The sequence below is a fragment of the Colletes gigas genome, unplaced genomic scaffold, assembly GCF_013123115.1.
Source record: "Colletes gigas isolate AHSC1104 unplaced genomic scaffold, ASM1312311v1 Colletes_gigas_Sc00001, whole genome shotgun sequence".
Lineage (NCBI taxonomy): Eukaryota > Metazoa > Arthropoda > Insecta > Hymenoptera > Colletidae > Colletes > Colletes gigas.
In genome coordinates this window covers 10,635,594-10,663,249 of record NW_025106630.1, presented here as the reverse complement: position 1 = coordinate 10,663,249, position 27,656 = coordinate 10,635,594, and the positions used below count along the sequence as shown (strand labels likewise).

Below are 27,656 nucleotides of genomic sequence, written 5' to 3'. Positions count from 1 at the left end.
TAATCTAAATATGAACACTGTAGTTTATGGTACAAGGTACCTCGATTCAAAAAGCAACATCATCGATGTTTCTTTCCGTAAAAATCTTGATTTTTAATCAAGTTCAAGCTCATGTTATTAGGTAACATTCGCTATAAGAATTTTCTAATTCTTAGACGAAAAATATTAATTTTGACAATATAATACTTACGCAGTTAATGACATCATCCGATTCGATCGTTTCTCATGCATCGTTAAAATACATGTCAACGCATGATACTGTGAATACCATTTAAATTTTTTATTCTTTAGAACTATCAGCATTATACCTTTTGGATAAAGAGTGCCCTTTATTTCTTACAAAAATGTTTTTTTTAAATCGGTTACTGCGCCGTTTGCTGTTGGATTTCAATTTTTTCTACAGTCATATCGGGATTCATTGCAGTGGCTTCTTGAATCGCCTCCGCCAAAGCTCGATCGTGATCGATTGGATCACCGTCTGATTGTATCGTTATTTTTTGTTCTACGCGAGTTTCTACTACTCCATCTCGCTCAGTTTTGTACTACAAAAATAAAATTAAAAAAAAAAAAACAATTTTATTATACGTAGCAAGCTAAATACAAAATATTAGAAATATAAAATCTTACCGTTATTGTTTCAACAGTACGAGTTTTACTGGATATTGTCTGAGAACTAACTATTTCTCCAGTTGCACTGTACAAACCATCTTCACTCTCGACAGCTACTTTCCTAGTTTCGGACGCAACTAATGGAACTGTCGTAGTTGTTACATTATTCTCAGGTTCTCCTTTGTAAACAAGTGTTTCAGTTGCCATAACACCAGCTGGATCACCCTGAATTAAATTTAAACAATGGTATTTCTTGTCTAAGCGAAACGAGGATGAAAAGGTACGTTTAAAATAAAATAATATGTTACATCGATACCACACAGTTATACATATATGTATAGAGCAGAGATGGGCAAATTTTATACACGAATAACGAATACAAATTTTCAATTCATTCGTAAATTAGCTTTCGTTCGCGGCTCTGTTCACCAGGAATTTCGGTTTAATTTACAAACGAATTTACAAATTAATTTGCCCAACTTTTACATAGAGTTATATAGATAAAATACTGCGAACCAAGGTCTTATTAAACTATTATAGCCATTATGTTAATTGTATAAACTACCGATTATACCTTAAAACCAGTGCTTTCGAGGTAATGAAAACATTACATTTTTTATGTCGTTATTGTAAATGTTACTTTTTATGTTCCCATGAATGTTAAATAATGAGCACCATTATGAAATGAGTAATTATGTATGTGAGCATTATGTAATGTATCTTAAATAATTTAAACAATATATGCGTTTTGTATGAGCAAGTTAGTATTAATAGCATCGTTTCAACAATTGTCATTCACTTTAGAAATGCTTTCAGTACATTTTATACTGTGCAATCAAAAGAACACGAAAAACATGTACCTTGATGAAGATCCATCTACAGACTGATTCCAAAAATATACTATAATCTGTACTTATATCAATAAAGACCTTTTTTGAAGGCTCTTGATAATTGTCCGACATGATTATTCCATCCCTAAAGATTTACCTGATAATATTGATTGTAGAAAGCTGGTTGATCATCTTCAAGGTCAATTGGAGTACCTGAATCATCACTGCTTGAACTGGATGTACTGAGCCTTCGAGAGAACAGCTACACCATGCAATGTGTTAGCCAAGCCGGTAAAAATTAATTACAAAAATAAATAAAAAAAATAAACAAATGAAAATAGCATGGATTAAATTTTATAAATTAATCATATTATAAACGGATCAAGTACTACCACTTCCTTTGTTTAAATATATTGTATGATTATGTTATATGTATATCGAATGTGTGTATAATTTGTATTTATTTATATATGTATGTTAAAGTGGAAATAAATCTGTATGCTCCAAATGTAAAGAAATCATAAGCTTTACGATTTTATGAGAACTTTTCATAAAATTAAAAGTATTAAAATGAATGTGCAATGATCAATATTACTAGCATGTAACGCGATATATTTTAATGATTTGATGTTAGAATCAACCAAGTATAATGACATGTGGTAATTTACATAAATGATTACATGCTTCATCCATTAGTGGTGAGCTTTTTATGTTTTTAAACTTTAAATACATTATTACCTGTTCACCGGAAAGTACATGACTCGTTGTTCGAACTTCCTGAGTTACTACTCTCTGCTCCTGCCTTGTTGCACTGGTTGCAGTTGTATGCGCTACAGTCTTTTCCTCTACCTAATGTAAAAAAAAAAATGATAAAAAAATAATTGTAGCTCTATAGAGAAATACATTGTGACAACGGCGATATGCAAAAGTATGCGAAAAATGTAACGATATACTAATAATTTATAACAGTACAAACCTGACTGGTTTTTTGATTCTTTTCAAGGTCCTCAAGCATTGTAGCAGTGCGTGTAGTAACAGCAGTTGCTGTCATGTATGGGGCTCTACCATCATCCGGTGCCTCTGCCTAAATACAACTACAAGGTGACTAATGTCTTATAATAAAGGAAGAACGTATGTGCAAATATAACATTAGAAGAAAACACTAAGAGTGTAATGAATTCAATTTTTTGTTCTTCCTTATGCACTGGTTTCAAGATGATTATAAATATTTTGTTTGTATATTTTAATCGCAATTTATATAAATAACACATATTTACTGCATGCAATACACAAATATTCAACTACTAAGGATCATATTGCAATATCTACAATGCATGTCATACAATTATTAAATAGATTACTAGTACAATATTCAAGTATTTTAATGAACATTAAAATACAGTAAATTAATGATTTGTAATTTTAAAAAACGTAATAAACTTGACCATTTTGATATTTAATGAAATTTTTCGTGAGGGGAATAGAGGAGCTTAAACAAATGCATAATTATTAAAATAATCTGTATGGTCATGGTTCCTCTTCTCCCTCTATTAAATATTAAAAAGTAAAACAAGTTTCATAAACTTGCAAATTTTTTTGTTTACCTTTTGCAGTTAGCAAAGTAGTTTATATTTGTTATATATAGTATTTTATATTACTGTAAAAATTGTATCACCTTGTTAATTTGCGTGGAAACCGTTACTTGGCCTGTGCCTCCAGGTGTAAGATCCTCAATCTTTTCTTCAATATTTTGCGTCACGCCTTCCTGATCTTTTACCACCGATTGCTTAGTTGTCGTTTTCACTATTGTTGGAGCAGTGCTCGGAGCCGCAGACTTTTTCGCTTTTAAAGAGACAGGCTTCGTTGTGTCTTCTATTTCCTTCAAAATAGTATCACTGTCTAGAGGCTGTCCAGTGTTAGCAAAGATCATACCATCTTTTACAAATGCTCCATCCTCTCCAAAGATCTCTTGATTCATTAGTTTACCAAATTTGTCGTGAATCTTGCCATCTTTAACGTAACTTCCATCATTTGCAAATGGTGCTTGCCTGACTGGTTTCCCATCTTTGTCACACAGCAGACCCTTACGAACTAAACTAATAGTAATTACAGTGAAATATTTGTCAAGAGGTTTGCCTGTGGGTGCACAAATAATGCCTTCTTTAACAACATTGCCTTCTCCATCAAAACTTCCTTGTTTCAAAATGTTACCAGCTTTATCCACAACAACCCCCTGTACCACTTTCAAACCCTCAGGACCAAATGCTTCCTGTGTAAGCAGTTGTCCATTCGTATCATAAATCTTTCCGTTTCTGATGTAACTAGTTTCTGGTGGTAGATTACCTTGAGACATTGGTTTTCCATTGCTTCCGCAAATGAGACCATCTTTAATAAAGCTTCCGTCATTTTTATAAGAATCATAATTCAAAGGCTGACCAGTATGATCATAAATTCTTCCGTCTTTAATAATACTGCCGTTTGTATCAAAATCGCCAGATTTCAATGGTTTACCATCACTGCCACATACTAAACCGTAACGAACAAGCGTAACAGTAATCACTGTTTGTTTTCGATTCAGTGGTTTCCCGTTTGGTTCGTGTATCAAACCATTCTTTACGTAACTTCCGTCGTTACCAAACATTCCACGTCTAAGTGGCTTTTTATCTTTGCCGTAAATGTAACCATTAAGAATGTATCCTCCGTCGGTGCCAAATGAACTGTGATTCAAAGGTTGCCTGTCTTTTCCATAAATTCTACCTTCGTCGATATAGCTACCACCAGGTAGTGCAGTACCAGCATTCAACAACTGTCCACCCCATCCATATATGAGACCATCTCTGATGTAACTACCATCAGGTTTAAAAGCTCCTTGCTTCAGAGGGCACTGATTTTTGTCATAAACTACACCATCACGAATATAACATCCCTCTGGGACAAGGGATGCTAAATTCTTAGGCTTTCCTTGGCTATCAACAACCTTTCCATCCTTTACTGCTAAACTGTCTGGTCCCTTGTCATCTTGAGTCAATGGTTTTCCATCTCTGCCAATGATCAATCCATTCTTAATAATATTACCATCTGGTCCAAAAACACCGTCTGAAATTATTCTGCCATCTTTTCCATAAATTATGCCACCAGCAACGTATGAACCATCAGATCCAAAGACATCTTTAGTCAAAGGCGTACCATTGCAATCAAAGATTACTCCATTTGCAATGAGACTATCTTCCGAAAGGGCCGAACACAGATTTAAAGGTTTACGATCCATACCGTATACGAGACCATCCTTGATGTAACTTCCATCTGGTTTGAAGAATGAAAACTTCATAATCTTTCCATCTTTAGTGTACAATTTACCATCTTTGATAGATGCACCTTCAGGTATCAATGAATCTTGATTAAGGGGTTTACCGCTTTTTGAGTAAATAACACCTTTTTTTATATAACTTCCATTCGAGGCAAAAGACTCTTGTTTAACCGGTTTACCATCTTTCCCCATTACAATTCCATTTTTTATCAAAAGGCCATCCGGCCCAAGATAAGCATCTGATAGCGTTACGCCGTTCACATCATAAATTACACCATCTTTAATTATGATTTCATCAGGTTTGAAAAGATTCTGTGATAATGGCTTGCCATCATTACCATGTACAATGCCCTCTTTGATAAAGCTTCCACTAGCTATTAGAGGAATCTGACTTAAAGGTCTACCATCTTTGCCATATAAAATACCATCTTTTATAAAACTGCCATCAGGTTTATAAAATGCATGCTTAATCGCTTTTCCATCTTTACCAACAATTTTCCCGTCTTTCAAATGAGCACCACAAGGAAGCAAAGATCCTTGACTCAAAAACTTTCCATCCTTTGAATAAATTATACCATCTTTTATGACAGATCCGTCTGAACTAAAGGATTCATGTTTTACAGGTTTACCATCTTTCGAATAAACTTTTCCATCCGTTATATAGTGACCTTCGTGACCCAAAATACCATTATCAAGGGCATTTCCCGATTCCCCATAAATTAAACCATCGTAAATGTAAGTTTCATTGGGTACAACTGCAATCTGATTTAGAGGTTTTCCATTTTTATCAAGTACTATTCCTGTGACGATATAATTTTCATTTACACCGTATGAACCTTGAGTAAGTGGTTTAGAATTCGGGGTGAATATAAGACCATCTTTTATGTATGTCCCATCTATGCCCAACTGACTGTATTGTACTGGCTTTCCATTTTTCATCACAACTTTACCTTCCTTCACCAGCGTGTGTTCCGGTCCTAATAAATGCTGGTCAATTATTTGCCCATTATAATCGCGTATAATACCATCCTTAACAAAGTTTCTTTCAACGCCCAAAGACTTTTGGTTCACGGGTTTGCCATCTTTAGTCGTAATTAGACCATTGTTGATATAAATTCCATGGGGTCCGAAGTCAGCTTTTTTTATTGGATTTTCATCCTTCGTACAAATTTTCCCATTTATTATTTTACTACCTTCCGGGCCAAGATTATGTTGATCCAAAGGTTTTCCATCCTTGTTATAAATAACACCTGCAATAACTTTAGTACCGTCTGGAAGTGGCAAAATATGGTATTCCGGGATGGACTCTGTAACTGGTAGTTGATCAGCACCCTCTTGTTGTTGCTCAACGGCAATAAAAGCTGCTGATGCAGTTTTATCAGTTTCTGGTGGACATGTGGCTTTTTGCTGCTCTTTTAATCCCGCGGATTCCACGTAATTAAGGCCCGGGGTCTTTAATCCCGGTAAGGGCTTATTAGTATCCGTTTCTTTGGTTTTCCTTTTTTCTGCTGATTCCGCTACTTTTTTTTCCTCGCCCGGGGCGTAATTAAAAGCTAAGCCTGTAGCTTTACGACTCGCAGCAGTTGGCGATTGTTGATTTTGAACTCCGGGTGATGCTGGCCTGTCTTCGTAGGAAAATCCGTGCGGCGTAAATGGTTTCTTTGTTGGGGACGTTTCCGTTTCCTCGTAATCGTAAGGTTTTGTGTAGCTGGGGAGCTGTGGGGATTCCGGAGTGGTTCTCGTTTTCTCGATATTCGATGTTTCGGTCAAAGGTTTCACTTGTTTCTCTAACGTAGACAGATTCGATTCTGTATCGCTTTTCTCCAACGATTCTTCCAGTTCTTTGTTCTTTTTCTGCTTCTTTTGCTTTGCATCCTTTTCCTTTTTGCCAAATAGGAAGCCACCGACAGGACTCTTTCATAATAAACAAAAACATGCAATACCAGAAACATGCCATAGTCTAATATATATATATATTTTTTATAAATGTATCAAAAAAATAAACTAACAAAGCTAATGGAGAACTACATATTGATGCATCGCTATTTTTTCTTTTACAAAAATAAAGTAATAGCCGTGCATATCTGTAATTTGGGATTATGTATGTGTATATATATACTTATAATATGGAATGTATATGAATCATTATACAGATACACCGTTGTGTTTATCAAAGTAAAATTCAATGGAACTTATTTTTTACATTAAATATCATCAGTTTTTACGCATAAAATGTCTTGTTCTAAGAACGACCACGACGAACTAAACTCTTTCTCGCTAACTATAACACGCTGCATAGCACGTCAATAGCAGAACAATTTACTTACCTTTAGTTTCTCTTTCTTATCTTTATCACGTTTCTCTGGCGTTTCCTTATCTTTCTTTTTCAATTCTTTTTTACTGGGCGACTTTATGTCGTTGTTGTCAAGGATAGCACTTTCATTAATCAAATCAGAATTGTTGAGATCATTATGATTTTCCTTTTCATTTTCATTTTGCTTATCCTTTTTCTTCTTAGATAGACCACCGGGCGGTAGGACAGCGATTCCTCCGACCGGTTTCTACAAGTAAATTTATAATCACACATCGCTACATGCAATAAGCACGAAAATGGTCTATCGCTAAGCTACCAATTAAACTACATGTTTTTCACATTCTCTTGGCATATGTTTCATGCTCGACAACTAAGTACGGTCTGCGCTCTCAAAAAATGTAGTCGTTGGTCTGTTAGATCTTTCCTGCAGAATTTACTTTCGAGTAACAACGTCTAACTTTTCTCTGGATTTTATTGTTTACCGTTACTGCATGTAACATGATGTTGCTTGCGATGATTATTATTTACATGCGGTTATAAGCATTAGCGCGGTTAAATTTAAATGTTTCATTCTATGGAGATTGTTAACATAACTTGCGAAAATGTTTGCATAACTTTCTGCACCTGTGCATGCTTGTGTGACATCACCGTACATTAAATGTCAGATAACTTGATTATTCAGCTTTGAGGCGATGGCCGTATAATTCTTTCAATAAATAAAAGAAAATAAAAAAATAATAGCAACATGCATTGAAAAAAGGAAAACACCAAATGGTCACATCCATTAATAGAAATTAAAATATGGTGGTTAAATGCATGACAGTATTGTCCCAGGTAAAATTCTATACCTTTTTGCCACGATCTGCGTCATATTCTCCTTCCAGGCTACTGGTACTGCTAGCTGATGTTGTTCCAGCACTTGTTTTGCGTGTGAGCTACCGGTGTTAGTTAGGTGTCAGTTAGTTTTTATGGTTGATGCACTAGGACGTGAATATTGAATTGAAGTTTGTGAAATTACTTAATTCCATACAAATGCCATGTGTTCAACTTTTAACAATAATTATAAAGACAATGTCTTGTAAAATCTACGCGTTTCTACGTGGGGATATCTCAAATCTTCACGAATCTCATACAAATTAATTAACTAAATGCATACAGAACTGTATCAATTGCAAGTTTTATGTCGAGCGCTAAAAGATTTCATATTTAATTCAACAGTTAAGGTCAATTAACTTGCACCTTAATTACATAACTTTTCTCACCAATTCCAGAATGAATGTAATAAAGTATCTAATGCATACAACCATGTCTAATACATGGTATACAATAAATCATTAACATGCCACGGCTACAAGTATTATCTGTTTAATCTGAAAAAGTGCACAGTGAATAAATTTTGTATTTTTAATCGAATATTCTATCCTCTTTGTCTTTCGAGTGATCCAATTGGTGTTCTACAATTTCTTCGTAATATTTCAAAAAATCACATGGTAACAGTGAGATTAAATAATTAGTAATATCTTTAAAAACAAGTTTGTTTGAAAGCGTAGACCGCAGATAAAATCAGACGTCCCTTAAAATGAATTTTCATGAAATAATTTTTCAATTTGCATGACGATTTCATGCATCTTCTACAAACTATCGCTATATCGAATATAGTTGAAAAAAAACCGATAATAAGTATATCCCTTTTTACCTTTTCCTTTTGTTTTTTAATCGGACTAGGTCGTTGATCTATATGCTCCATATCGGGGATCATTTCAGGTTCATAACTCATTGTATGTCTCTTGCTTGGTTCTGAACCATAACTTTCAACCTGTTTAGGCCCACCTAATGCTGTGTAAGGCAGTCACACTATATCAAAAACTTAATGTAATCTAATAACTTCATAATAAAAGCACTGAAAACGGCACCTCTAGTCCGTTAGAATATTTTCATATCTACGTAGACGCTGAATAAAGTTTACGAATGACAAAAGTGGTTTTACCATCCATGCTGCGAGATGTAGGGCGACGTCCGCTCAAAGATCTTTCAAACTGCGGAGGCTGTCTGTCGATAGGAGTCTTTTTCGTCTCGTAATGAGTTCTTCCCGAGTATCGGAAGCGAGAACCCAAATGTGGTATCAAACCTACTTTCTTCACAGGCTCTGGACTCATGAGCCTAAAATCGTATTTAGCAACACCTTTCAATTTCATACACATTTAACATCCACGCAATTTTTAAATCGTTATTCACCTGAAGAAAGTATGGTGTTCTACGCAAACCTTCCATAATTTTTTTGCCGCCCTGTGATTTGCCAATTTGAAACCAATCGTGGATTCAAATTGCTCGAATTCGCCGGGCCTGATTTTTATATAAAAATTGTGCCTCTTGTAAGAGATCTTTAAAATCTTTGGCCAGGCGAACCTATTAATTCGTAATCGGTCCCTGTAGACAAGAAGGCCCGACGAACATACACCTAACATCAGATCAACGCCTTCGGAATCTTTAGCGGGGTGGAGATCAACTCCGTACATCGCTAACTTCTTCGCGTTCTCGAGATAATGGAGCTCAGCTTCAGCAGGTGTTTGGCCCCTGAAAGTTCCCAAACGTAACTTTACCACCTTTCCTTATCGATCAATAAATTCGACGATCAATAGACGAAACTAACTTATGCGTTTTATGCAGGTCCATTACTTTCTCTACGAGCTCTGGTGTCTGATTCGGGGCAAACTTGAAATCTTTCAAGTATGTACGTCCATGCTCGTCCGGATCGTAATCCCCGACTTCTGACTGTACCAAGTACGAACCTAGAAGAGCATGAGTAACAAACGAACACGGCAATCGTCCTGTGATAATGTCGTTTCTTATCTGAAGGCACAATTGATATCGTGTTATGTCTTCTTGTAACTGAGCCGGGTCTGGAGGGTAAAACTTCACCTCGAAATTAAATTTCCACGGTTCGTCTGCGTTTCAACATAAATACATTAATTTCATGCCTATAATGTCGCGTGACGTACGAGCGATGATACAAACTTTTCACAAATTTCGTGATCCTTTTATCAAGGTCCAACCAGTTCCGTGGGTCGTGTCTGTCTTCGTAAATAAGGCCGAAGTAATCTTTCTCCAGCAGATTCATGCTCTGACAAATCATGTCGAGCAGGTCTTGGCCTTTCGCCTTCCTCTGGAATAAAATGTAAATTCGAACGAGCGTGGCGGACGAGTCAGGGAGATGTTTAAGAACTCACGTCGATGTGGAAGTCTTTTACGGTCCCATCGAGCAGGGTGATCTTCGCAACAGCCGTCTTCCCTTTGCTAACTGGACTTTTCGTAGGGGAGTTCGTTCCGGTCCCATTTTCTGCTGTTACTTCCGGCGGACCACCAGCGGACTTCTGTTCTTCCGGCATACTTCAACCCTGTGCTAAAAAAAATCGTACGAATTAAATATCAAATGGATTCTTTGAATGATTCGAACGGTGTTGCGCCGAGAAAAGATCGCGAGCCGGTATCAGTATATTCGAGTATGGATCCTGTGTCTAGACTAAAGGGTGCCATGTAGAGAAACAATCAATATTTGCTCGGGGCTCGCAGTACTGCGCGTACCCTCTCCGTAAAACACTGTGGCTTCTATCTCATTAGCGAAAAAAGAACGAGCTGATCCGAACTTGACCATTAACCGCGCGGCTCGACCGATCGCGATACACTGAAACCATTCCTATCGAATGTCCCTCTATCTTTACAACCAGAGATCTAAATCATTATATAGCGCAGTAGATCGACAGCCAGATCGAGTGATACTATATTCTCGACTTACTAAACGCATAAAGAGAGTTTGACCAAAGGTTAACAATCTAAATTTTTGACTAAACGCTATATTACAGTCAACCTCCTCCCTTTCTCTCTCTCTAGCCGCCATATTTACGAGACCTTTCGCCTTGCGATTTCTTTCCTTATTTCCGAAAGAGAAGTCCAAAGTGAAAGGCCGACGCATAGTGGGGAAAATTCGTGATTTCATGGCCAAAACCACTAAACTGAGATCCTTCGCCTCTCAGGTACGACGCAACTTTCAATCTCGTGTGATAATGTTCCAAAAGGAAAGTATACACTTCTCTATACGTGTCATGGCTTAGTTTGTGCATACGTCACCGACGCATTAACGGAATTGTCAGACTTCCTATCGCGTTACGAAGAACGAAAACCACCGTTCGCATCGTGTCGCTTTTGGACGTTGATATATGAACATATTGGAAGATTTCGTTGAATAAATATTCGCGTAACCAGACCTCGTTACTCCGGCAACGAACCTCGTATGCCATGGCGCGAGGATATAACGAGGCGAGCGAGATCTATCGGGCAAGATCTCCGCACGCGGAGCGGTAAAATGATAGAGGGAACAGTACGACGAGTGATTTCGTAAGACTTTGGTGGACAGGTTGCAGTTACGTACGATGGAAGCGCGTGTGTGCATTTACCACAGGTCATTGGCCCTTCTTCAAGATAGAACGAACGCTGTCCACGCCGGGCGCAATGTCTCGATACGGAGTCAATGAAACGCCGATACTTATTACGTCGCGCTTAAAATATCGCTCGCAGGTATTATTGGACGGTCGTTATAAAAGTATCGTCTAAGTTCACGATCGATAGTAGCGTGCCAAGGGGGCCTCGGTGGTGTTCTAAGGAGCCGCGTACTCGCCGGTTAAAAGTTCCGACGACGTAAGTAACTTTTCGTTTTCTTGGAACACCTCGTCGATAACAATTACAATTTCTCGATAACGCTGTATCGATCATTGGAAGGCCAACGTTGACTGATCGTATCGGTGCTCATACATCGCCGTTCTACAATATTTATATCGAACAGTTTCCATCGAATACTTTTCTGATATTATTCGTAGGAGAAGATTATAGTTTTTATAACTATGCATCTGCACATCTGTACGTTACAGTTAGGTACGAAAGGGTCCCGATTATAATCCGGACGATCAACAGCTGCGAGCACAGAGGGGGAGAACGCTAGGTCGAACGATAAATACAGTTTTTCTCTGTTTCGCGCTTTCAATTATTTACACGGAGACGCACGGCCACGAAAAAGAACCGTAAAAAGAAGTAACTCGCGCGACCCTGACCGACACGCTCCGGCGGACTGGACTATTCAAATCGACTACAGCGAGGTAGAGCGGGCATAGCCTTATGCAATGGTCACCCAGACAAATAGTAATTCAACCTCAATTGCACGGAATCAGAGCCGTACACCGGGATGCTGTTCAAACGCCATTAATGCCTAGCATGACGAACGAGCGTTGGCTGGGGGGAAAAAAAAAAAATGATCTGTCTGTGGCGATTCCAAGTTCTTTTTGCAATAGGCCAGAGGCTGCGCGTGAGTCATGCACGAACGCTGAGAGACACAAAGAGAGAAACGTGTATCGGACGGAACGGAAATCACGGTTTAGCGTTCAATTCCAAACGAATATCTCGTTACGCAGACCACGCAACCGATCCCGACAAAAGAGTAATTACATAAATTTCCTCCTAGGGCACGTTGTGTAACGCTCTATGCAAATGAAAACAAAACGCATTTTGTCAACGATCCTCCGATCCAGGGTCTTTCGAACGCGTTCCCGTGAAATATCTCGATAAAAGTATGTACAATCAAGGTCCATAAATCTATTGTCGAGGCTAAAACACTGTGTTTGTCATCGCGCTCATCCCAGTGTTTACTGTTTACCGATCTCGAATGCCTTGCATGCTTACGACTCGATTCTAATAACAAAACTGATTCATCGCGCTAGTTGCATAGAAATCACGGTGGAATTCGCGGAATTGGTAAACCGTTCGTGTCGTTGCAAGTTCGACAAGCACGATGCCGTCATCGCCAGAAGCAGGCGTCCTTTACCGTGCTCTTTGCTAACAGGATGAAGTAATGCACAGATTAACAAGCGCGATGACGACGGTGGCCAATATTATATGTATACAATAATACAAAGAATCGAATTGGTAGCCGGGCAAACTGGGTTGAAGACAACACTGCATCAACAACATTCCAGAACTCGAGCGTTCGATTCGAGATCATGGACAAATATCGAACGCCGCGCGTTTAACCAGTCTCCCGGCTTCGCCAATGCTACACATTCCTTACACGCTTATATTTTATAAGTTTATCTTTCATTGTTGCAGCAATGTAAATAGCAGAAAACAATTTCATTGTATCTTTCAGAAGCTTTGAGAACACGTTTTACAGATTCCACGGTTCAAGAAAATGCGAAGACAATGGATTTGTTTCGAGCGATCAAATACGATCCGTCGAAACGAGAGGCTCGATTTCCGAGACGCGATCCACGTTTCGCCAACGGGTCAGTTTAAAGTTTAAAGGCTCATTGAATAGGCCGACCCGGGTCTGAAAGAATCCGCTTTTTCTCCGTCGTTGGGAGGAGAGATCCTTTCAAACACGCGTGGGCCTCGTTTGGTCGTGTGTCAAAGGGCTGATTGTAAACGAGGGTCGCGTGATCCACGGCACACGCCCACGCGACCGTGTACACACACGCCTCGCGAGATCTCTCATCCTCCGTACGTATTAAAGAGCCGTCGACTTTAATGAAAGAATTCATAGCACTCGAGACGCGGCGCGGAACACCGCTTCGAGGCCGTCGATCGGTGGGACTTAAAAATAGAAAATCGAGGAGAAAAAAAAAAAAAAAAACACTGTCCCGATGGCTCGCCTTCGGAAATTATTCGAATTGTAAATTAGGCAACTGACACGGGACTACGTATATTACGAACGCTTAATATTCGACCTGTACTAGCCAACGTATAGCAATTTGTTCGTGACGGTTAATCGATAGAGCAATTAAATTTTTGTCTGCCCGTTGTGACATATTCCATCCTATAATTGATACTTTTATTTTTATTTAACGAGTGACGTATAAATAGTCGTATATTCTCTTCACCCCTGGGTATTATCGACCCACCACCGTGTGTAACGGTCGATTGCATATTTTACATATTAAGGTAGTCCGACGATTTCCTTCTAAACATCTGCGCAAAGTTTTGTGTATAAACTCTTACGAATTGTTTGCAAAATCCTGCTAATCGGTTAAGTGGAATCGTCACCCAGTTATGCGTGATTCACGATTCCAACAAATGCTGTTTACGAACCGCTGCGACTGAAAAGCATTGGTGGTTCACTTTTTGTTCCGACTTATTTTTAGTCGAAATAAGTTCAAGGCTGACGATAACTCCGATAATTCACAATTTTGCACAACAGCGCAGCATTTGTTGGCTCGCTTCTGAGCATTAATGTGTGACCTATCTGCACACCAGGGATTATGCGAGGGGCAGTGGGTTCATTATTGGGTAGAATGTTTCTATAGAATATGCTTCGTCCAAATAGGTCATGGCCAGAAAATTTTTAGAAATATCGATCGAAGAGATAGCTTTTCACGAGTGCATACATCTAACGGATTTGCTGGGTCAGCCCCCCTATCCTACTGCTAAACGTTTGGGAGCTTCTAAAGAGGATAACAGCCATAGAAAATCCGAATAAACAGAGCGGATTGAATCAAAAGAATAAATTATCCTTGAAACAGCAACGTTCGCTCGAGGGAAATGGGAATTGAGCGAGTAGAAAGCTTCTCACGTGGAATGCACAAGCGTTAGCGATACCGACAGCAACGTGCGTTACTAAACCATAAACTACAGCGTGTTTCAAAGCTTCGTAGATATTTAAAAGCAACGATGAAAGATTAATTATAAACATCTAAAAGAACTATCGAGTTTCTGCTGTTAGGAAGATCGAATCTATCAGTGCACGATGATGCTTCATTAAAATCGAATGCCCCGAAGGGTCTTGTGCTCTACGTGCAAGGCGAAAACAATTTCCAAAGGGGCGTCTCGCATCCAGGAGTCCCTGGACGCCGTAAGTAGCGAGAAACCGGACGGCGATTGAACCCGTGGATCTCGACTCGCCATTATTGGATCGTATTTTCCAGTTAACGGAACCCTACGGTATCTCAATCTGGAGTATCGGGCTCGACGCATCGTGCGCGCGCCCGATCAGTTAACGGATCGACGAAATCCTTATTCAGTAACCTGTCCATCCGCGAAGGGAGGGCAGAGATACCGGAGAGGATGTCGTTGGAAAACGAGTCGGATTTACATACGCGCGTGAGTTTATTAACCCAGTCGCGCTACGTAACCGCGGCCGATAGCACGCGAATGAACCTGCGCTCGGAGGCGGACGCGATCGTTTCGATCAACGGACAGTTTAAAATCGCCGGCACGGTCGCCGTAGTGTCGCGGAACAGGAACAGGGAACAGCTCTCGCGTGCAACATTGTCGCGCGGGATCGATGAAAATCCAGCCCTTCCGGAGATACAGTACGCGCGACCGCCTCGGGGAATGTTTGATCGATCGACGTGACCGCGTCGTCGCAGCCGGATACGCGCTGGCTGACAATTTTCCGGCCGACGACTACCAACAAACGTTCCCGCTGAAACGCGGCGCGGAGACTTGGCCGAGTTCGCGTGGGCACGTAACAGCCTCTGCGAAGCTGTATGCGCTTTAACTGCAGCCGCGCGATGGCTGATAGGACCGGAAAAAGAGGCCTCCTCCTCCTCCGCCTCCGCCGCCCCCCGTCTTGCGCCGAACCGCTTTTTCAGAAGACTCGTGGATTCGCGATGCACCGTGGAAACATGCCTCAGCGGTGCACTTTGCTTATTACTTCGATGATTACACCACCTCCGCCTCCCGACGAGCACCGATCAGAGAAAACTCTCGTCCGTACGCTGACACGAATAACCAGAGGGACGCGTCCGTGTTTGTAGATTCTTCAAGGTTTGGACGAACAAACGAGACACCGGATACTGTCTGAAATATGTACTGGCTTTAATGTTTGAACGCTAGAATACTTTGCTAGAATTACTGAAACACCCGTTCTTTCGTTATGTTAATCCTTTGTTATCCTATATAGAGCTTGCTCTTCCTTACGTATACAATTGAGTTGGTCTTCTAACAGTCTGGCACCAAATTATCTTTTCTATTCGTTTCATTTCGCCAAATCTGCAACTGTTTTAAAGACGTTATTATTATTGTATCGTCTCACCCTCTGTTACAGCCGATCGAAATAAGGCGTCGCGCGGCAAAACGACGCCAGTGGAAACGCCGAGACGTTAAAAGAATCGAAACCCTTACGCGAGGCGGTGATTTCCGCGTCCCCTCTGACACTAGAATCTGCATTCGAGTGTACAGCCAACAGTTGGGACAGTTTTTTATCGCCGGGTACAGACGCGTCGCGTCTACTCGGTGATCGGGGGAGGTTTCGGGGGGGAGGCGTGTTCCCGCATTTTTCCTTTTGTCGTTCCAACCCTTTTCTTTCGTCGCTCGTGCACCAGCAGTATTCACCGGTAGGTCTTCCTCTGTGTCGCGAGATTCAATGGCGGTGGGATTACAGGGGCGAGAAGATAAGAGCCGGGCTGGGGGCGCCGTAGGAACGAGACGCAGAGGGCAGGCGTCGATTCTTTGATGCGTGAAATTAAAGGGCTCAAAGCTGTAAAAACGACGTGTATAAATTTTCGCCCAACCGGGGATTCACCGACCGATTCTTCTTCGTTCGCGTCGGGCCCCCCCCCCGGTCGCGACAGGAGCCTCATTTCCTTGATTGCGCGTGAATTTATCGCCCCGTCGTGGAACAGCGGCGATAATTCGACGAGGAAACGCTTCGACTCGTAAACAGAGACGAGAACAATTTTATACGTGCGTGTACGTTGCCTCTTTAAATTTGTACAATTGTTTCGATCACTACATGTATTCGTAACTTCGTCGTTAATTATTTTTACGTAACGAGTAACAGGTTATTCGTCGTTCCGAAATTTGTATACGAATGAAAATTCTGCCCATCCCTGCTCGTAAGTTCGACGGCGGAATTAATGGGGGATTACACGCATCCGGAACGAGGAATAACCGATCCGTACGTTATCGAATCGAGAGTCAGCGAACGGTTCGTGCTTTAATTAAACGCCGCCGCCGCGAGTACCGCGCGTATTTTTACACGAGGATTCGTTCACAAGTGCACGGGGGGGTTGTTACGCGCGTGTAGATTAAAAGTTCGAGAGCTAGCCAAGAGCAAAAACGTACAATACGCGGCTCGATCGTGTCACGCGTCGTCCTGCATGACTCACTGCGCACTTATAATTTATAAGAATCTGAAGGGCGTGGCGGGGCTTCGATGCAACAAAATACTGACTCTTGTAATATTTTCGATATTTACGCGACGGGTTAAATCGCGTTACGATTCCACGTTACCATTCCTGTCAACGTTTATCCTTGCCGCTGTTATTTTGTTGCATTCGTAACACTTTCGCTCGTAAAGTATTCGATTCAATACGTTCGGTTTTACATGCGTTTAAAACAGAGCGGAAAACAATTTCTCACTTTTATCTCGTGTCTTCCTACATTTATAACACGTATACTATGTTATTTTAATATAGAGGCTTCGTTAAAAAGTTATTATTAACGTTTAAAGTTCCACCAGTTCTGAATTTTTTTCTCGAAAATGCGCGGGATTTCGGGGGTATGTCTATTCACCAAAAATTATTGTAATTGAAACCCGTAAACGAAAATAATTTTTTTAGAACGATTTGAAAAATTTTTTGTTGTCGAAAAATTTCTGCACCTACCCGATTTTTTTTCTCGAAAATGCGTAGGAATTCGGGGGTATGTTTAATGACCAAAAATGATTGTAATTGACCCCCGCAGCCGAGAATAATTTTTTCAAAACGATTTGAAATTTTTTTTTTCCATCGAAAAATTTCACACCTTCTCGAATTTTTTTCTAGAAAGTGGGAAGGATTTCGAGGGTACGTGTAATGACCAAAAATGATTGTAATTGACCCCCGCAGCCGAAAACAATTTTTCCAGAACGATTTGAAATTTTTGAATTTAATTGTTAATAACTTTTTAACGATTTGAGAAGAAGGTATTTTCGACAGAGATCACGGAACCGATACTTCGGTGTTTGTGTGATAAAAGTTAAACAAAAGGGCTAATCCCGTTTATGAACAATGGGCGCACGTGTTTCTACGTATGCACAATGAGAAGGAAACGATGATAGGCCGATTTCCTTTTAACTCGTACCCACAAAAGAAACCTATAGAATTTCTACGTAGGAACGCGAATGAATTACACAAACGAGTGCCATTCTTTTTTCGTTAGCACGTCTTTCGCAGTGATTTTGTACAATAACAATAGCGGTCTTTTACGAGCACTTTTTTCCCCCGACGTAAACCGAGATAATTGGCCGTGTCCCGGCGTAACGCCACAGCGCCATATACACCGCCGTCCGCGTGCTATTGCGCTCTGCTTTTTCATGGCTAAATCGTTTTGTTCCCGTTGCATGCTCGCTCGCCGGACTTATCCGCTCGTTCGTGAAAAGCGTTTCGCCAAGGAAACGTGTCGCGTCCCTGATTCCAGTGACGCGCCCAGAAATTCAACAATGGCGGTGCAATTAAAAATTAAATACACGTCGCCTCGATATTATTTCAGTCAAGACAATAATTATACAGCGTGCCACAGATTTTCATTAATTAATCTTTTTAACACCTAAGTGAACATTCCAGTCAGTCTTATGCGTGTTACGTAATTATTATCTTTCATTAATATTTGTCTCTGTTACTTTGCACAAAGAGGGTCGAATTCCCATTAATAAATAAAAAAAATAAAGGAGGGAGATACAATACTTCGCTGCGCTACTCCCTGCTCCCCTGGGTGCGTCACTGCTCGTTTCCCTGCTCTTTTTTCCGCTCGCCGGGGGAAACGAAAGCGTCCGTTTCCCGTGAAAACGCGACTCACGTTCGACGACGTGCAAAAAGAAACGAGAAAGAATCCGCGGGAACAAGCGATTCCCACCCGCGCACCGAAGATTCGACGCGGAGAAAACACGCCTGTCGTCGATTAGATGCGCCAAGCGGCCGTGACGGAAATAGAAAAAGCAAAGGGAAAGAAATCATGCACCGTTCTGATTACATGCATGATTTAATCGGGCACGAGCGCGACACGCACGCTACAAATCCGCGAACACGAAAAGAGCCATGGAACGTCGTCTAATTGCGAACGTAAAACTGTGGCGAGACCGTGGCCCGAACAATGAACGAAGAACGTGATATCTGAGATGCACAACAGTGCCCTGGAATTCGTTCGAAACATTCTTTAACGCGTTTACTGTCACGCCTGTTTCCACATCTTAAATACAAACAAATTTCCATGGCCCCGCCTTAACACTATTCTAAGAAACGCATGATTCAATTTTAAAAATAGGTGCAGGCGTAAATTGCACGTGTACTGTAGCAGCAAATAAAAAAAGTTACGTCATCGAGAGATGACTCCGCACGAGGAATTCCCTCTATTAATTTGTCGTGTCTTCGTTTAGGAAAACGTTACAGCTTGTCCCAGTTTCTAAAAATCATCAAATAATAAAAGTTATTATGTTGTTTGATAATTATTAAAATAATTTCAAGTTAAAATTTTGAAATCTGTCTTGCGATACCTCTGGTAGAGACTGTTAAAAGTATCTTGCGTACAGTGCATTCGGGCTCATGGGGAAATTGTCATGTAAATAAGAATGAACATTTCGAAAGTCGGATCCCCAAGTTTACAGAGTATTGTGAACTATGCAACCACGTGACGAACACGTAGCCACGCCTTATTCGCGTACGGCTTTCAAGATTTTGCATGTAGTACACGCACACCGGTGCATTATCAATACTTCCGGCGATTGGTTTACGGGAGACAGGTATACGTAAACAGCTGCCTGAACAATAAAGTTTCACGTGAATTAAGCGCGCACGAGATATACGCTATACTACGCTAACAGGTGTTGTCGCCTCCTGGCTACTACCTCAAACATACAGCCTATTAATTTAGCCTGAATAATACTCGATAAGAACGCTATCATAAAAAAAGAACTCGATCAGCACACAGAAAATGTGGTTACTCGCTACTCGATCTATTATTAATCGTTTATATATTTTTTTTCCGGTGTGTGTTTACGTTGTACAGGATGGTAAATATTTATGTTTTACTTGGCTCTCGTAAAATAAATCAAGATCAGTGCCGCGCCCAGTGGCTCGACAAAGTTATCAGAGCATTTTGGTAATTGAGAAAGAGGTTAAAATCAATGAATCCGTTGGTCAGTTTTCCACCGGTACTAATGTCATAGTTCACGAGCACGCACGTCCCCTGCAGGAGAAAGGCGCGTTACGAATACACGGCGTATTGCACTGTCGAGCAAGCTCGGTTTCCCCCAAGTTCATTGTAACTTTGGTCATGTCGAGCATCACCTCCTATCAACGCCACACCTCCCTACGCATCGGCCGTGAGTACACTTCCTTGCCCTGGTTAACACTACACCCGTTTGTATTAATAATCTTGAACACACAGTGGAATCTATCCACGGTTTATCCGCGCCTTTGCCTATCTCTGCCAATACGTATCATAAAACGATTATCACGATAATACTTCGAACGCATTTGAAATTCCCACGTAACGTTTAAGATATTCCTTAATTTCGTACCTCGATCGAATCGGCTTACGCACGTCACAAAACGTTATTTAATCTTAGTTTTCGAACTTTTCTTCCGTTAAATAATTCAGCCGGCGAACTTCAGTCAGCGTAGCACGAAGGGCACTCGACGGGGTCTCGAGTTGCAAGAAAAATGCTGAAACACCGGAAACTGAATCAAGAAAAGCTCCTCATCGATTGTCAGTGGGTAGAAGCGCAACTGGGGTAATGCGTCTTTCGAAAAAGTTGGCATCTCCGCGACAAATTGCATAATTGACCTAATTGATCGTAACGAGCGTTAGCGAGAAAATTGTGTTTACTCTTGGACCTTGTTAGGACCGTCACGAACGTACGAGGTGGTCGAGAAGGTTTTAGCTTCCATAAATCATTTAACACGTTGGCTGCCACGCTAAGTTTTCCATATCTATGTTGTCCTTGACATTTATTCAAACTATAATATAAAAAATAAAAATATTCGATAATTCAACGGTTTACCTGTTATTTTAGGGCATTCCTGATAACAGTATCGTTATTTACAATTTGTCAAGTATCAAGAACTAACTTACACATTGTAAGTTTTAAGCGTCGGTCACCGGTGACCACCATGGCAGTCAACATGGTAAAACATTCTTCGTTTAATCCAAGTATAAGGAGAGAGCGGTACGTACGGCAAAGTATCAAGCATGTGGCACACTTCGCAAGAATCGCTCTACCCTCAGGGTCGTCACACTGAAGCGGGAATAGTAGTAGAAATAAATTACAAACAGTAAACTCATCTACCGTTCGTTTCGGATTCGTCGAATATTCTCAATACGCTAACGATGACATATTTTATTTGTTACCGTTTCCAACGATTTTTAACTGATTCTGCGCGTCTCTGGGTATCGCTGATCCTACGTGCATCAAGAGTACAAGATATTCTTTCCGGTGAAATATGATACTCGATACGCGAGGAATGTATTTACGGGTTCGATCATGACTACATTGACTCTATGCTCGTTCGGATTCTTCGACGCAAACGTATCTGGAAATAATTGTTGAATACATATAAAGAATTTCATTTCCAGGCAGTCGAAAGTATAACGTCACTTTAAATGGAATAAATATTACACTATCGCATGCTGTACGCCATAGTATATGTAATTATGTACATGCAGGTTACATTAGTATGTTGTATCAAAAATTTTATGTCAACCGGGCCAAACAGATGTTTCCGTGAATTTTTGATCAAGTACACGTTACAACGCACGTAAATATTGCATTGCAACTACGTGAAATCACTGAAGACATTTTCCTAATACGTGCAATTATGAATTGACACTACCACAGGTTATGTGAATACTATACTTTCTTCGCGCGATATTGAATTTGTAGATTCGTGGGCACTCGGAATGCAATACGATTCAAACCAATCGTCACGCAACGGAAATTTGTCGACAATAAACTTTTCTATTTACGAATGCATACTGACGTACATACGTGTATTCAACATACAACAGAAAACATACGAATATCTCGTATTTCTCGTGCTTGATACCTCGAAAATATTGAATATTTTTTAGTGAAATCCGACGAAACTTCGTTACACCGTGCCGTCGAAGGTGATAGGTGAAATCACAAAACTAGTAAACTTACCTATAGGATGTGGACGCGATCTTTTCTCGAATAACGCACCACGACGCGAATATCGCGAATAAAAGGTACGACGAAAAACAACACACAGGGTCGAAACACCAATTGTCTTTTTCTCTCGCTCCAGTAACAGAGTACTTCCTACTGTAAGCACATAAACAACTCTCGTTTCAATTCCGCCGACGGCTACGAATATGAAGCAGGTCCGTCGAATCGCGGGGCGACGCTGGATGCGGCCACGGCCCATATTCGCACCATTTTCAAATAGTCCCCTCACGCGTACGAGTATTACACTCTACGTACCTTGATATTTCCAAATTCTTCTCTCGACGAACGATCAGAGCTCATGAATAATCCGGCCACGTTATAAAATTCACACGATAGTAACGCACCATTTAATTCGGATCGCTAACACGGTGAATACGGGACTGCTTTCGATGTTCTTACGCGCGAGTCAATATGGCCGACTACCTAGGAAAATCAGTTTCTCTTATGACGCAACCAAGCGAGCACGCCCCGTTTAAATAAATTTTCATCGCTAGATGGCAGCAGCCATGTCATCGCCAAAATCGACCGATAAAAAGAAATTCTAACTGTCGGTAAAATTGCATATGGCAGTAGACCGTCCTATACTTGCCATCTAACGGCGACGCATGCGAACTAGAATCGTCCCTCCAAAAATACAACCTGATGCATTCGTCGTAAACCGGCATCACAAACAAACTGTAGAATAGTCCTGGCACTACAGGTGAAGTATAAAATAGACCTAAATATGTGGTATTATAGCGAAGTATAGGCAACGACCGACTGTGTCGTGTAATACACACTTTCATTGCACGTTATGTCTATCTTATGCACAGGTGGTGTTTACACCGTGTCTATGACACTGCCGCCATATTTGATTAACGGTCGTTTGAAGTAGGTTGTTACATCCGCACAGGACTGCATCAGCCCACCCTGATTGACAACTCTATCTCGGCTGAAACAAATAACACAGATTTACGTGCGACACAGAATTTAGTATTCACAAGGTATAATATTCTGCATAACAAAGCAACACGTAAATTTTAAAATGTAGTCGATAAGTAGGTATGTATAAAACAAGTTTCAAGTTACCATTAAATCGTAACAACAATATGTATTCGATTTTTACATCGGAATTACTAATAATACGTGTACATTCGGTAACTTTGATCGATACATAGTAAAGGTATAACAAAATAAGATAATTATCTACAATAGCGACTATCTCACAGATTCCAACGACCTTGAAATATGTCGTAAGGGATACGTCACCGTACATATTCCGATTTTTAGTTTTCAAGATATATTTTATTGTCTTGAAAACGTAACTAGATCTACTAACAATAAGACTATTACCTTATGTTCGTAATAGTCTGAGTGGATCTGGTTCAGCTTACAAGAGAGTAGTCGCGAATAGGCAATTCAAAATTTTAACAACGGCGGATCTAGAGAGGGGCGATCGTCCTCTCGCCCCACATTACAAATTTTCAAGTTTTCGACCCAACTCGATTCGATTTCGAGAAATTATCACAAACATTCGAGTTACGACCTGACCTGATAAATTTTGGCGTCTAATAATTATATCTTGAAAAATAAAAGCGAGCGACAAATAATTTTCTTTGGAACACTCGGTGACCAATTCTCTCTCCCATACTTCAAGATCACTGAAATCGATGAGATTGTTATTATTATACATAATTACTCAATATAATAAACTAATCATTCGTTATTCGGTGTACGTTTACAATTACTCTTCGTAATATAAAAAAGTAGTTTTCTTATAAACAACGCGATGCAGCGTTCCTTCCGCGATCTTCGATTTACTGCACGTTGTCGTTTACAAGAATATTAATAGATGCAATAAATCCGTCCTTTTCATATACGCCGAAAAACTACAAATCGCAATGACGTATGATCGTCGCAAGACTTTGTTATATACATATATATTTGAGTTACAGTTCTTATCACACTATGGTACGATAAAATCTGTTATGGTTGATTACAATCGATTAAAAGTCATGGAAATGTTTAAAGTATATAATACACAAAGAGCAACTGTTTTATGCGAGTTGCCTCGAATAACATACGCAAACGATATACAATGTATTGTATTAACATTTTCATGTATCGACCTGGAACATCATACGTCATATGTGTAGAACTGTTAAACTAACGCGTCATTCTGCTCTTTTTCTTACACCGTATGTATGTACAAACACAGATGTACGCACGCAAACAATGAACAAATCTTTGTTCGTCCTCACTTGGAACATATTTTTGGTTTCAATATCGTTTATTTTACAACATATTTCTATCGATGGTTCCTCACTCGTGTTACACCGATTTGGTCCGGCTAATAATTGTTATTAGTCGTTGCAGTTCGTGGTGCACGAGTTAAAGGCCGTCGGCTATCCTCGTCCGATCCGTACGTCACTTCTTCATCCGATCCATAAATCACGTCTTCGTCAGAGTCATTGATCATAGAAAATGTCGGGTTATCTTTCGTTATAGAAGAGTCTAAAGCATAAAGTATTAATTTATAAAATATGCAAGATTTTTCATCCACATTTGCGTACAGCTCCCACTCTCCTACGTTGCTTCAAACTACTTACGTTGGCCATACACTTGTTGCTGCGCAGGTGCGTACACGTAAGCCATTGTGTACAAATAAAAATTCAGGAGACCGTACAAAGCCATAAATTGAGCCGAGGAACGATAATAAGTGGTAAGACGAGAAGCAAAACTGTCTTCGAAAATACCAGCGCCAAATTGCCGTGCAGTCACGCAACCGCAAACCGACGAAACGACTCCGGCAAGCAATGTCAGGAAACGTAAACGAAGATCTATAAAAAGAAATTATATTAACAAACGTAACTTCGTCGTTGGACATTGCGTTAGTAAATTGATCGTACCGAAGTAGGGCATGGATCGTAATTCGCTGTACGCTCTTAATATCAAAAGAAGCAGATACGCGATGTAAAAGCCTCCTACCGTGAAGAAAAACACTTTGAAACCCTGCAATCGTGTCACACATTTATTACTCGCTAAAAGTTTTATGCGTCGAATGTAATCGAGTCTCACGGTGACTTACAAAATAATTCGACGTATCGAGTACGTAATTATAAGTGGGATCTTCCAGTTCCGTGCAACGAAGCCACGTTGCCAAGATGAGCGCCGAACACCATAACATACCCACTACCAGAACTTTGGGTAAATAAAAAGTGATGAGGCGCCGCTCGTTCTGTCCAAATACAAATTAATTCATAATTTTACTTTACTCGATGATATATAGGATGTCCCTGTACGACCGAAGAAAGTCTTACCTGTCTGAGACCATGGTAAACGCATAACCAGAACATGAGAACTGCACAGAGAAACGTTGTCTGTAAAATTGCATCTACCATACCGGGTACCCAAGAATTGACCAAGAACGTCATAGGGAACAATGGATCTATAAACACGGGACAAGTTTAGTTTTGCGTAAAGTAGTAAAGTCGATTGGATATTATGCACTCTTACTATTGTATAAAATCAGTAACGGTAGGAGTATAGAGATCCATTTTTGTTCTATCGACCAGTCATGTAGCGGATATTTTCGGAGAGAGTGTCCAAACCAACACTAAAAATGAACACAGTTTATATGGTATTTCGTTTCGCGCGAAGCAACGTGCGAGACACAGCTACCCCTTACCATAACTCCAAACGCAGTCAACAGGAAGATAAAACGGAACCAAATCTCGAACTCCGTGAACGCTGGATTGTAGTTCTTGAACTGTGAACAAAACGGGAACATTCTAAATCGTGATCGTCTCAGTTTAGAGAACTACTATGACGCGATGTTTTATTATTTCGTGTAGAGTGCTTACTGACGTAGAATGTAAGTTCGCGTATGTTATAACGCTGGTGGAAACTCTCGAGCCCGTGGAAACGAACGGTAATAATGTAGTAACTGTAATCGAGGAATCCTAGATGAGCTACTACGATCTCCTCGCACGTTTGCCTTTCGCATTTCAAACGCCTGGTTCTGCGACAATAAACGTACATATCAACAGCATAAGTTTTGCAAAATTCCGTCTCGGTTACTGTTGCTTACCTGTTGTGGCCAGTTTCCGAAGACAGAACGGGCATAAGCTTACGATCGGCGGTAATACCGTCTATTGAGATGCTGATTTGAAAGCTTTTGTCGTATCTTTCATCTGCAAAATTTTAATAACCATTACACTTCGTATCGTACCCACAAATTCCAAATTCTTTCGTTCCAACGCGTCTCCGATACCATCGTTATTAGACGTCAGTAATTTCCCAATGACCCACAATTGTTGACTGTACGCGGATAGTAGAGGAGTTTTCATTATAAAAGGACCGGTAGCCACTTCGCTGCCATTTAAATGAGCTCTCTGTTCGCTCGTGGAAGTGATGGGAGGGCCTATATAAAAAACAAAACAAAAAAACTCTTTTTATAGTATCTGTGTATTATTTTATTAAAGTAGTATTATGGTATAAGCTTACCTGCAAGACCAATAAATACCGCTAATCCGAAACAGGCGAAGAAAGCAACAAACACCATAACAAATTCTCTTTTGTGCATAGAATACAATCGCATTTGTACTGACCTGCGGAGAGAAATTAACGTTATCGCGTAATATACATTAAGTTATCCTTTAACGTTAAATTACCTTTCGCATCGATCATGATGATAAGCAGGTGCAATGTATTTGTTAAACTCGCTAAAAAGATCACTGAACTGTGAGAGAACGTTTCTAACTTTGAGATTCCATCCTGCAGAAGGAAGATGATACGAATATCCCAATCCAGGACCGTCCATTTTTACAATGATCCTGTCGCGGTTAAACAGAATTTTTATTTACAAAAACAACATTTTTATATTTTTCACATGGGAATTATAATCGTTCGAGACAAGTTTTGGGCCGAATGATTAACTAGAGGGAATCAAAAATACGTACCTATACAAGTAGACGTATCATTACCTTTCCATTTAGCAACGATTCTCGATGAGCTTTCGTTCACGATCACGGGGCATTTGTACTTTTACTTTGTCTTGCGAAAATTTTACAAGCTTATTAAGAAAGCATGTTAAACAAATGTTTGATTGCTCTGCAATTAAATCCTACAGCTTTGATATGACAACGCAAAACATTAAATTCGCAATGACGCACGCAACGAAACTGGCAGACATCGTGACTCGCGTACTATTGATTTTCTTACCCGCCATGTGACTGTACAGGGTTGTTACTTCTATAACTGTCGCATTTCACACGACAAGATAGAACGCGTTTAATAATGCGCGTCGATTTCGATCTGCGTCGACTACTTGTCGCTATCGTTAAAGTACAACACGATCTCCAAAAAACGAAAATTACACACCTACGATGGTGTAAGATAATTACAAACAAA

At 40.1% G+C, this 27,656-nt stretch overlaps 2 protein-coding genes across 10 annotated transcripts; both read right to left on the bottom strand.

Annotated features, from left to right (window-relative positions):
* Window positions 1-45: 45 nt before the first annotated feature.
* Window positions 46-22,671, bottom strand: LOC122396989. 9 transcript variants are annotated; one of them, XM_043395911.1, is made up of 16 exons: window positions 22,521-22,671; window positions 22,221-22,361; window positions 10,288-10,460; window positions 10,076-10,223; window positions 9,711-10,005; window positions 9,296-9,634; window positions 9,048-9,220; window positions 8,757-8,896; window positions 7,909-7,995; window positions 7,074-7,307; window positions 3,115-6,660; window positions 2,416-2,523; window positions 2,178-2,288; window positions 1,597-1,701; window positions 628-834; window positions 46-542 (listed from the first exon to the last, which is right to left on the bottom strand). In XM_043395911.1, the coding sequence occupies exons 3-16, from the start codon at window positions 10,444-10,446 to the stop codon at window positions 363-365; spliced, it is 5,832 nt and encodes a 1,943-aa protein (XP_043251846.1). In that variant the 5' UTR covers window positions 10,447-10,460; window positions 22,221-22,361; window positions 22,521-22,671; the 3' UTR covers window positions 46-362. The 9 variants fall into 9 exon arrangements, with proteins under 9 accessions (XP_043251846.1, XP_043252198.1, XP_043251929.1 ...); XM_043396263.1 differs by lacking the exon at window positions 22,221-22,361 and adding an exon at window positions 20,598-20,742; XM_043395994.1 differs by lacking the exon at window positions 22,521-22,671 and adding an exon at window positions 20,598-20,742 and having other exon boundaries at window positions 22,221-22,497.
* Window positions 22,672-23,517: 846 nt separating this feature from the next.
* On the bottom strand, window positions 23,518-27,428 carry LOC122398115 (transmembrane protein 181). The gene is made up of 13 exons (XM_043397725.1): window positions 27,206-27,428; window positions 26,918-27,079; window positions 26,751-26,854; window positions 26,518-26,667; window positions 26,335-26,437; window positions 26,112-26,265; window positions 25,933-26,013; window positions 25,761-25,860; window positions 25,565-25,692; window positions 25,333-25,482; window positions 25,154-25,256; window positions 24,854-25,084; window positions 23,518-24,758 (listed from the first exon to the last, which is right to left on the bottom strand). The coding sequence occupies exons 2-13, from the start codon at window positions 27,064-27,066 to the stop codon at window positions 24,595-24,597; spliced, it is 1,617 nt and encodes a 538-aa protein (XP_043253660.1). The 5' UTR covers window positions 27,067-27,079; window positions 27,206-27,428; the 3' UTR covers window positions 23,518-24,594.
* Window positions 27,429-27,656: the final 228 nt, after the last annotated feature.

What these genes read in the sequence shown, in the direction of transcription:
- LOC122396989 (XM_043395911.1), bottom strand. Translation starts at nt 10,446, where the DNA reads ATGCCGGAAGAACAGAAGTCCGCTGGTGGTCCGCCGGAAGTAACAGCA. An exon ending in GATCACGAAATTTGTGAAAA is followed by an intron (nt 10,006 to 10,075) that starts GTTTGTATCATC and finishes GTTGAAACGCAG; the next exon opens with ACGAACCGTGGAAATTTAAT. An exon ending in TACATCTCGCAGCATGGATG is followed by an intron (nt 8,897 to 9,047) that starts GTAAAACCACTT and finishes TGCCTTACACAG; the next exon opens with CATTAGGTGGGCCTAAACAG.
- LOC122398115 (XM_043397725.1), bottom strand. Translation starts at nt 27,066, where the DNA reads ATGGACGGTCCTGGATTGGGATATTCGTATCATCTTCCTTCTGCAGGA. An exon ending in GGTATTTATTGGTCTTGCAG is followed by an intron (nt 26,668 to 26,750) that starts GTAAGCTTATAC and finishes TTTTTTATATAG; the next exon opens with GCCCTCCCATCACTTCCACG. An exon ending in TGACTGCGTTTGGAGTTATG is followed by an intron (nt 25,861 to 25,932) that starts GTAAGGGGTAGC and finishes GTTCATTTTTAG; the next exon opens with TGTTGGTTTGGACACTCTCT.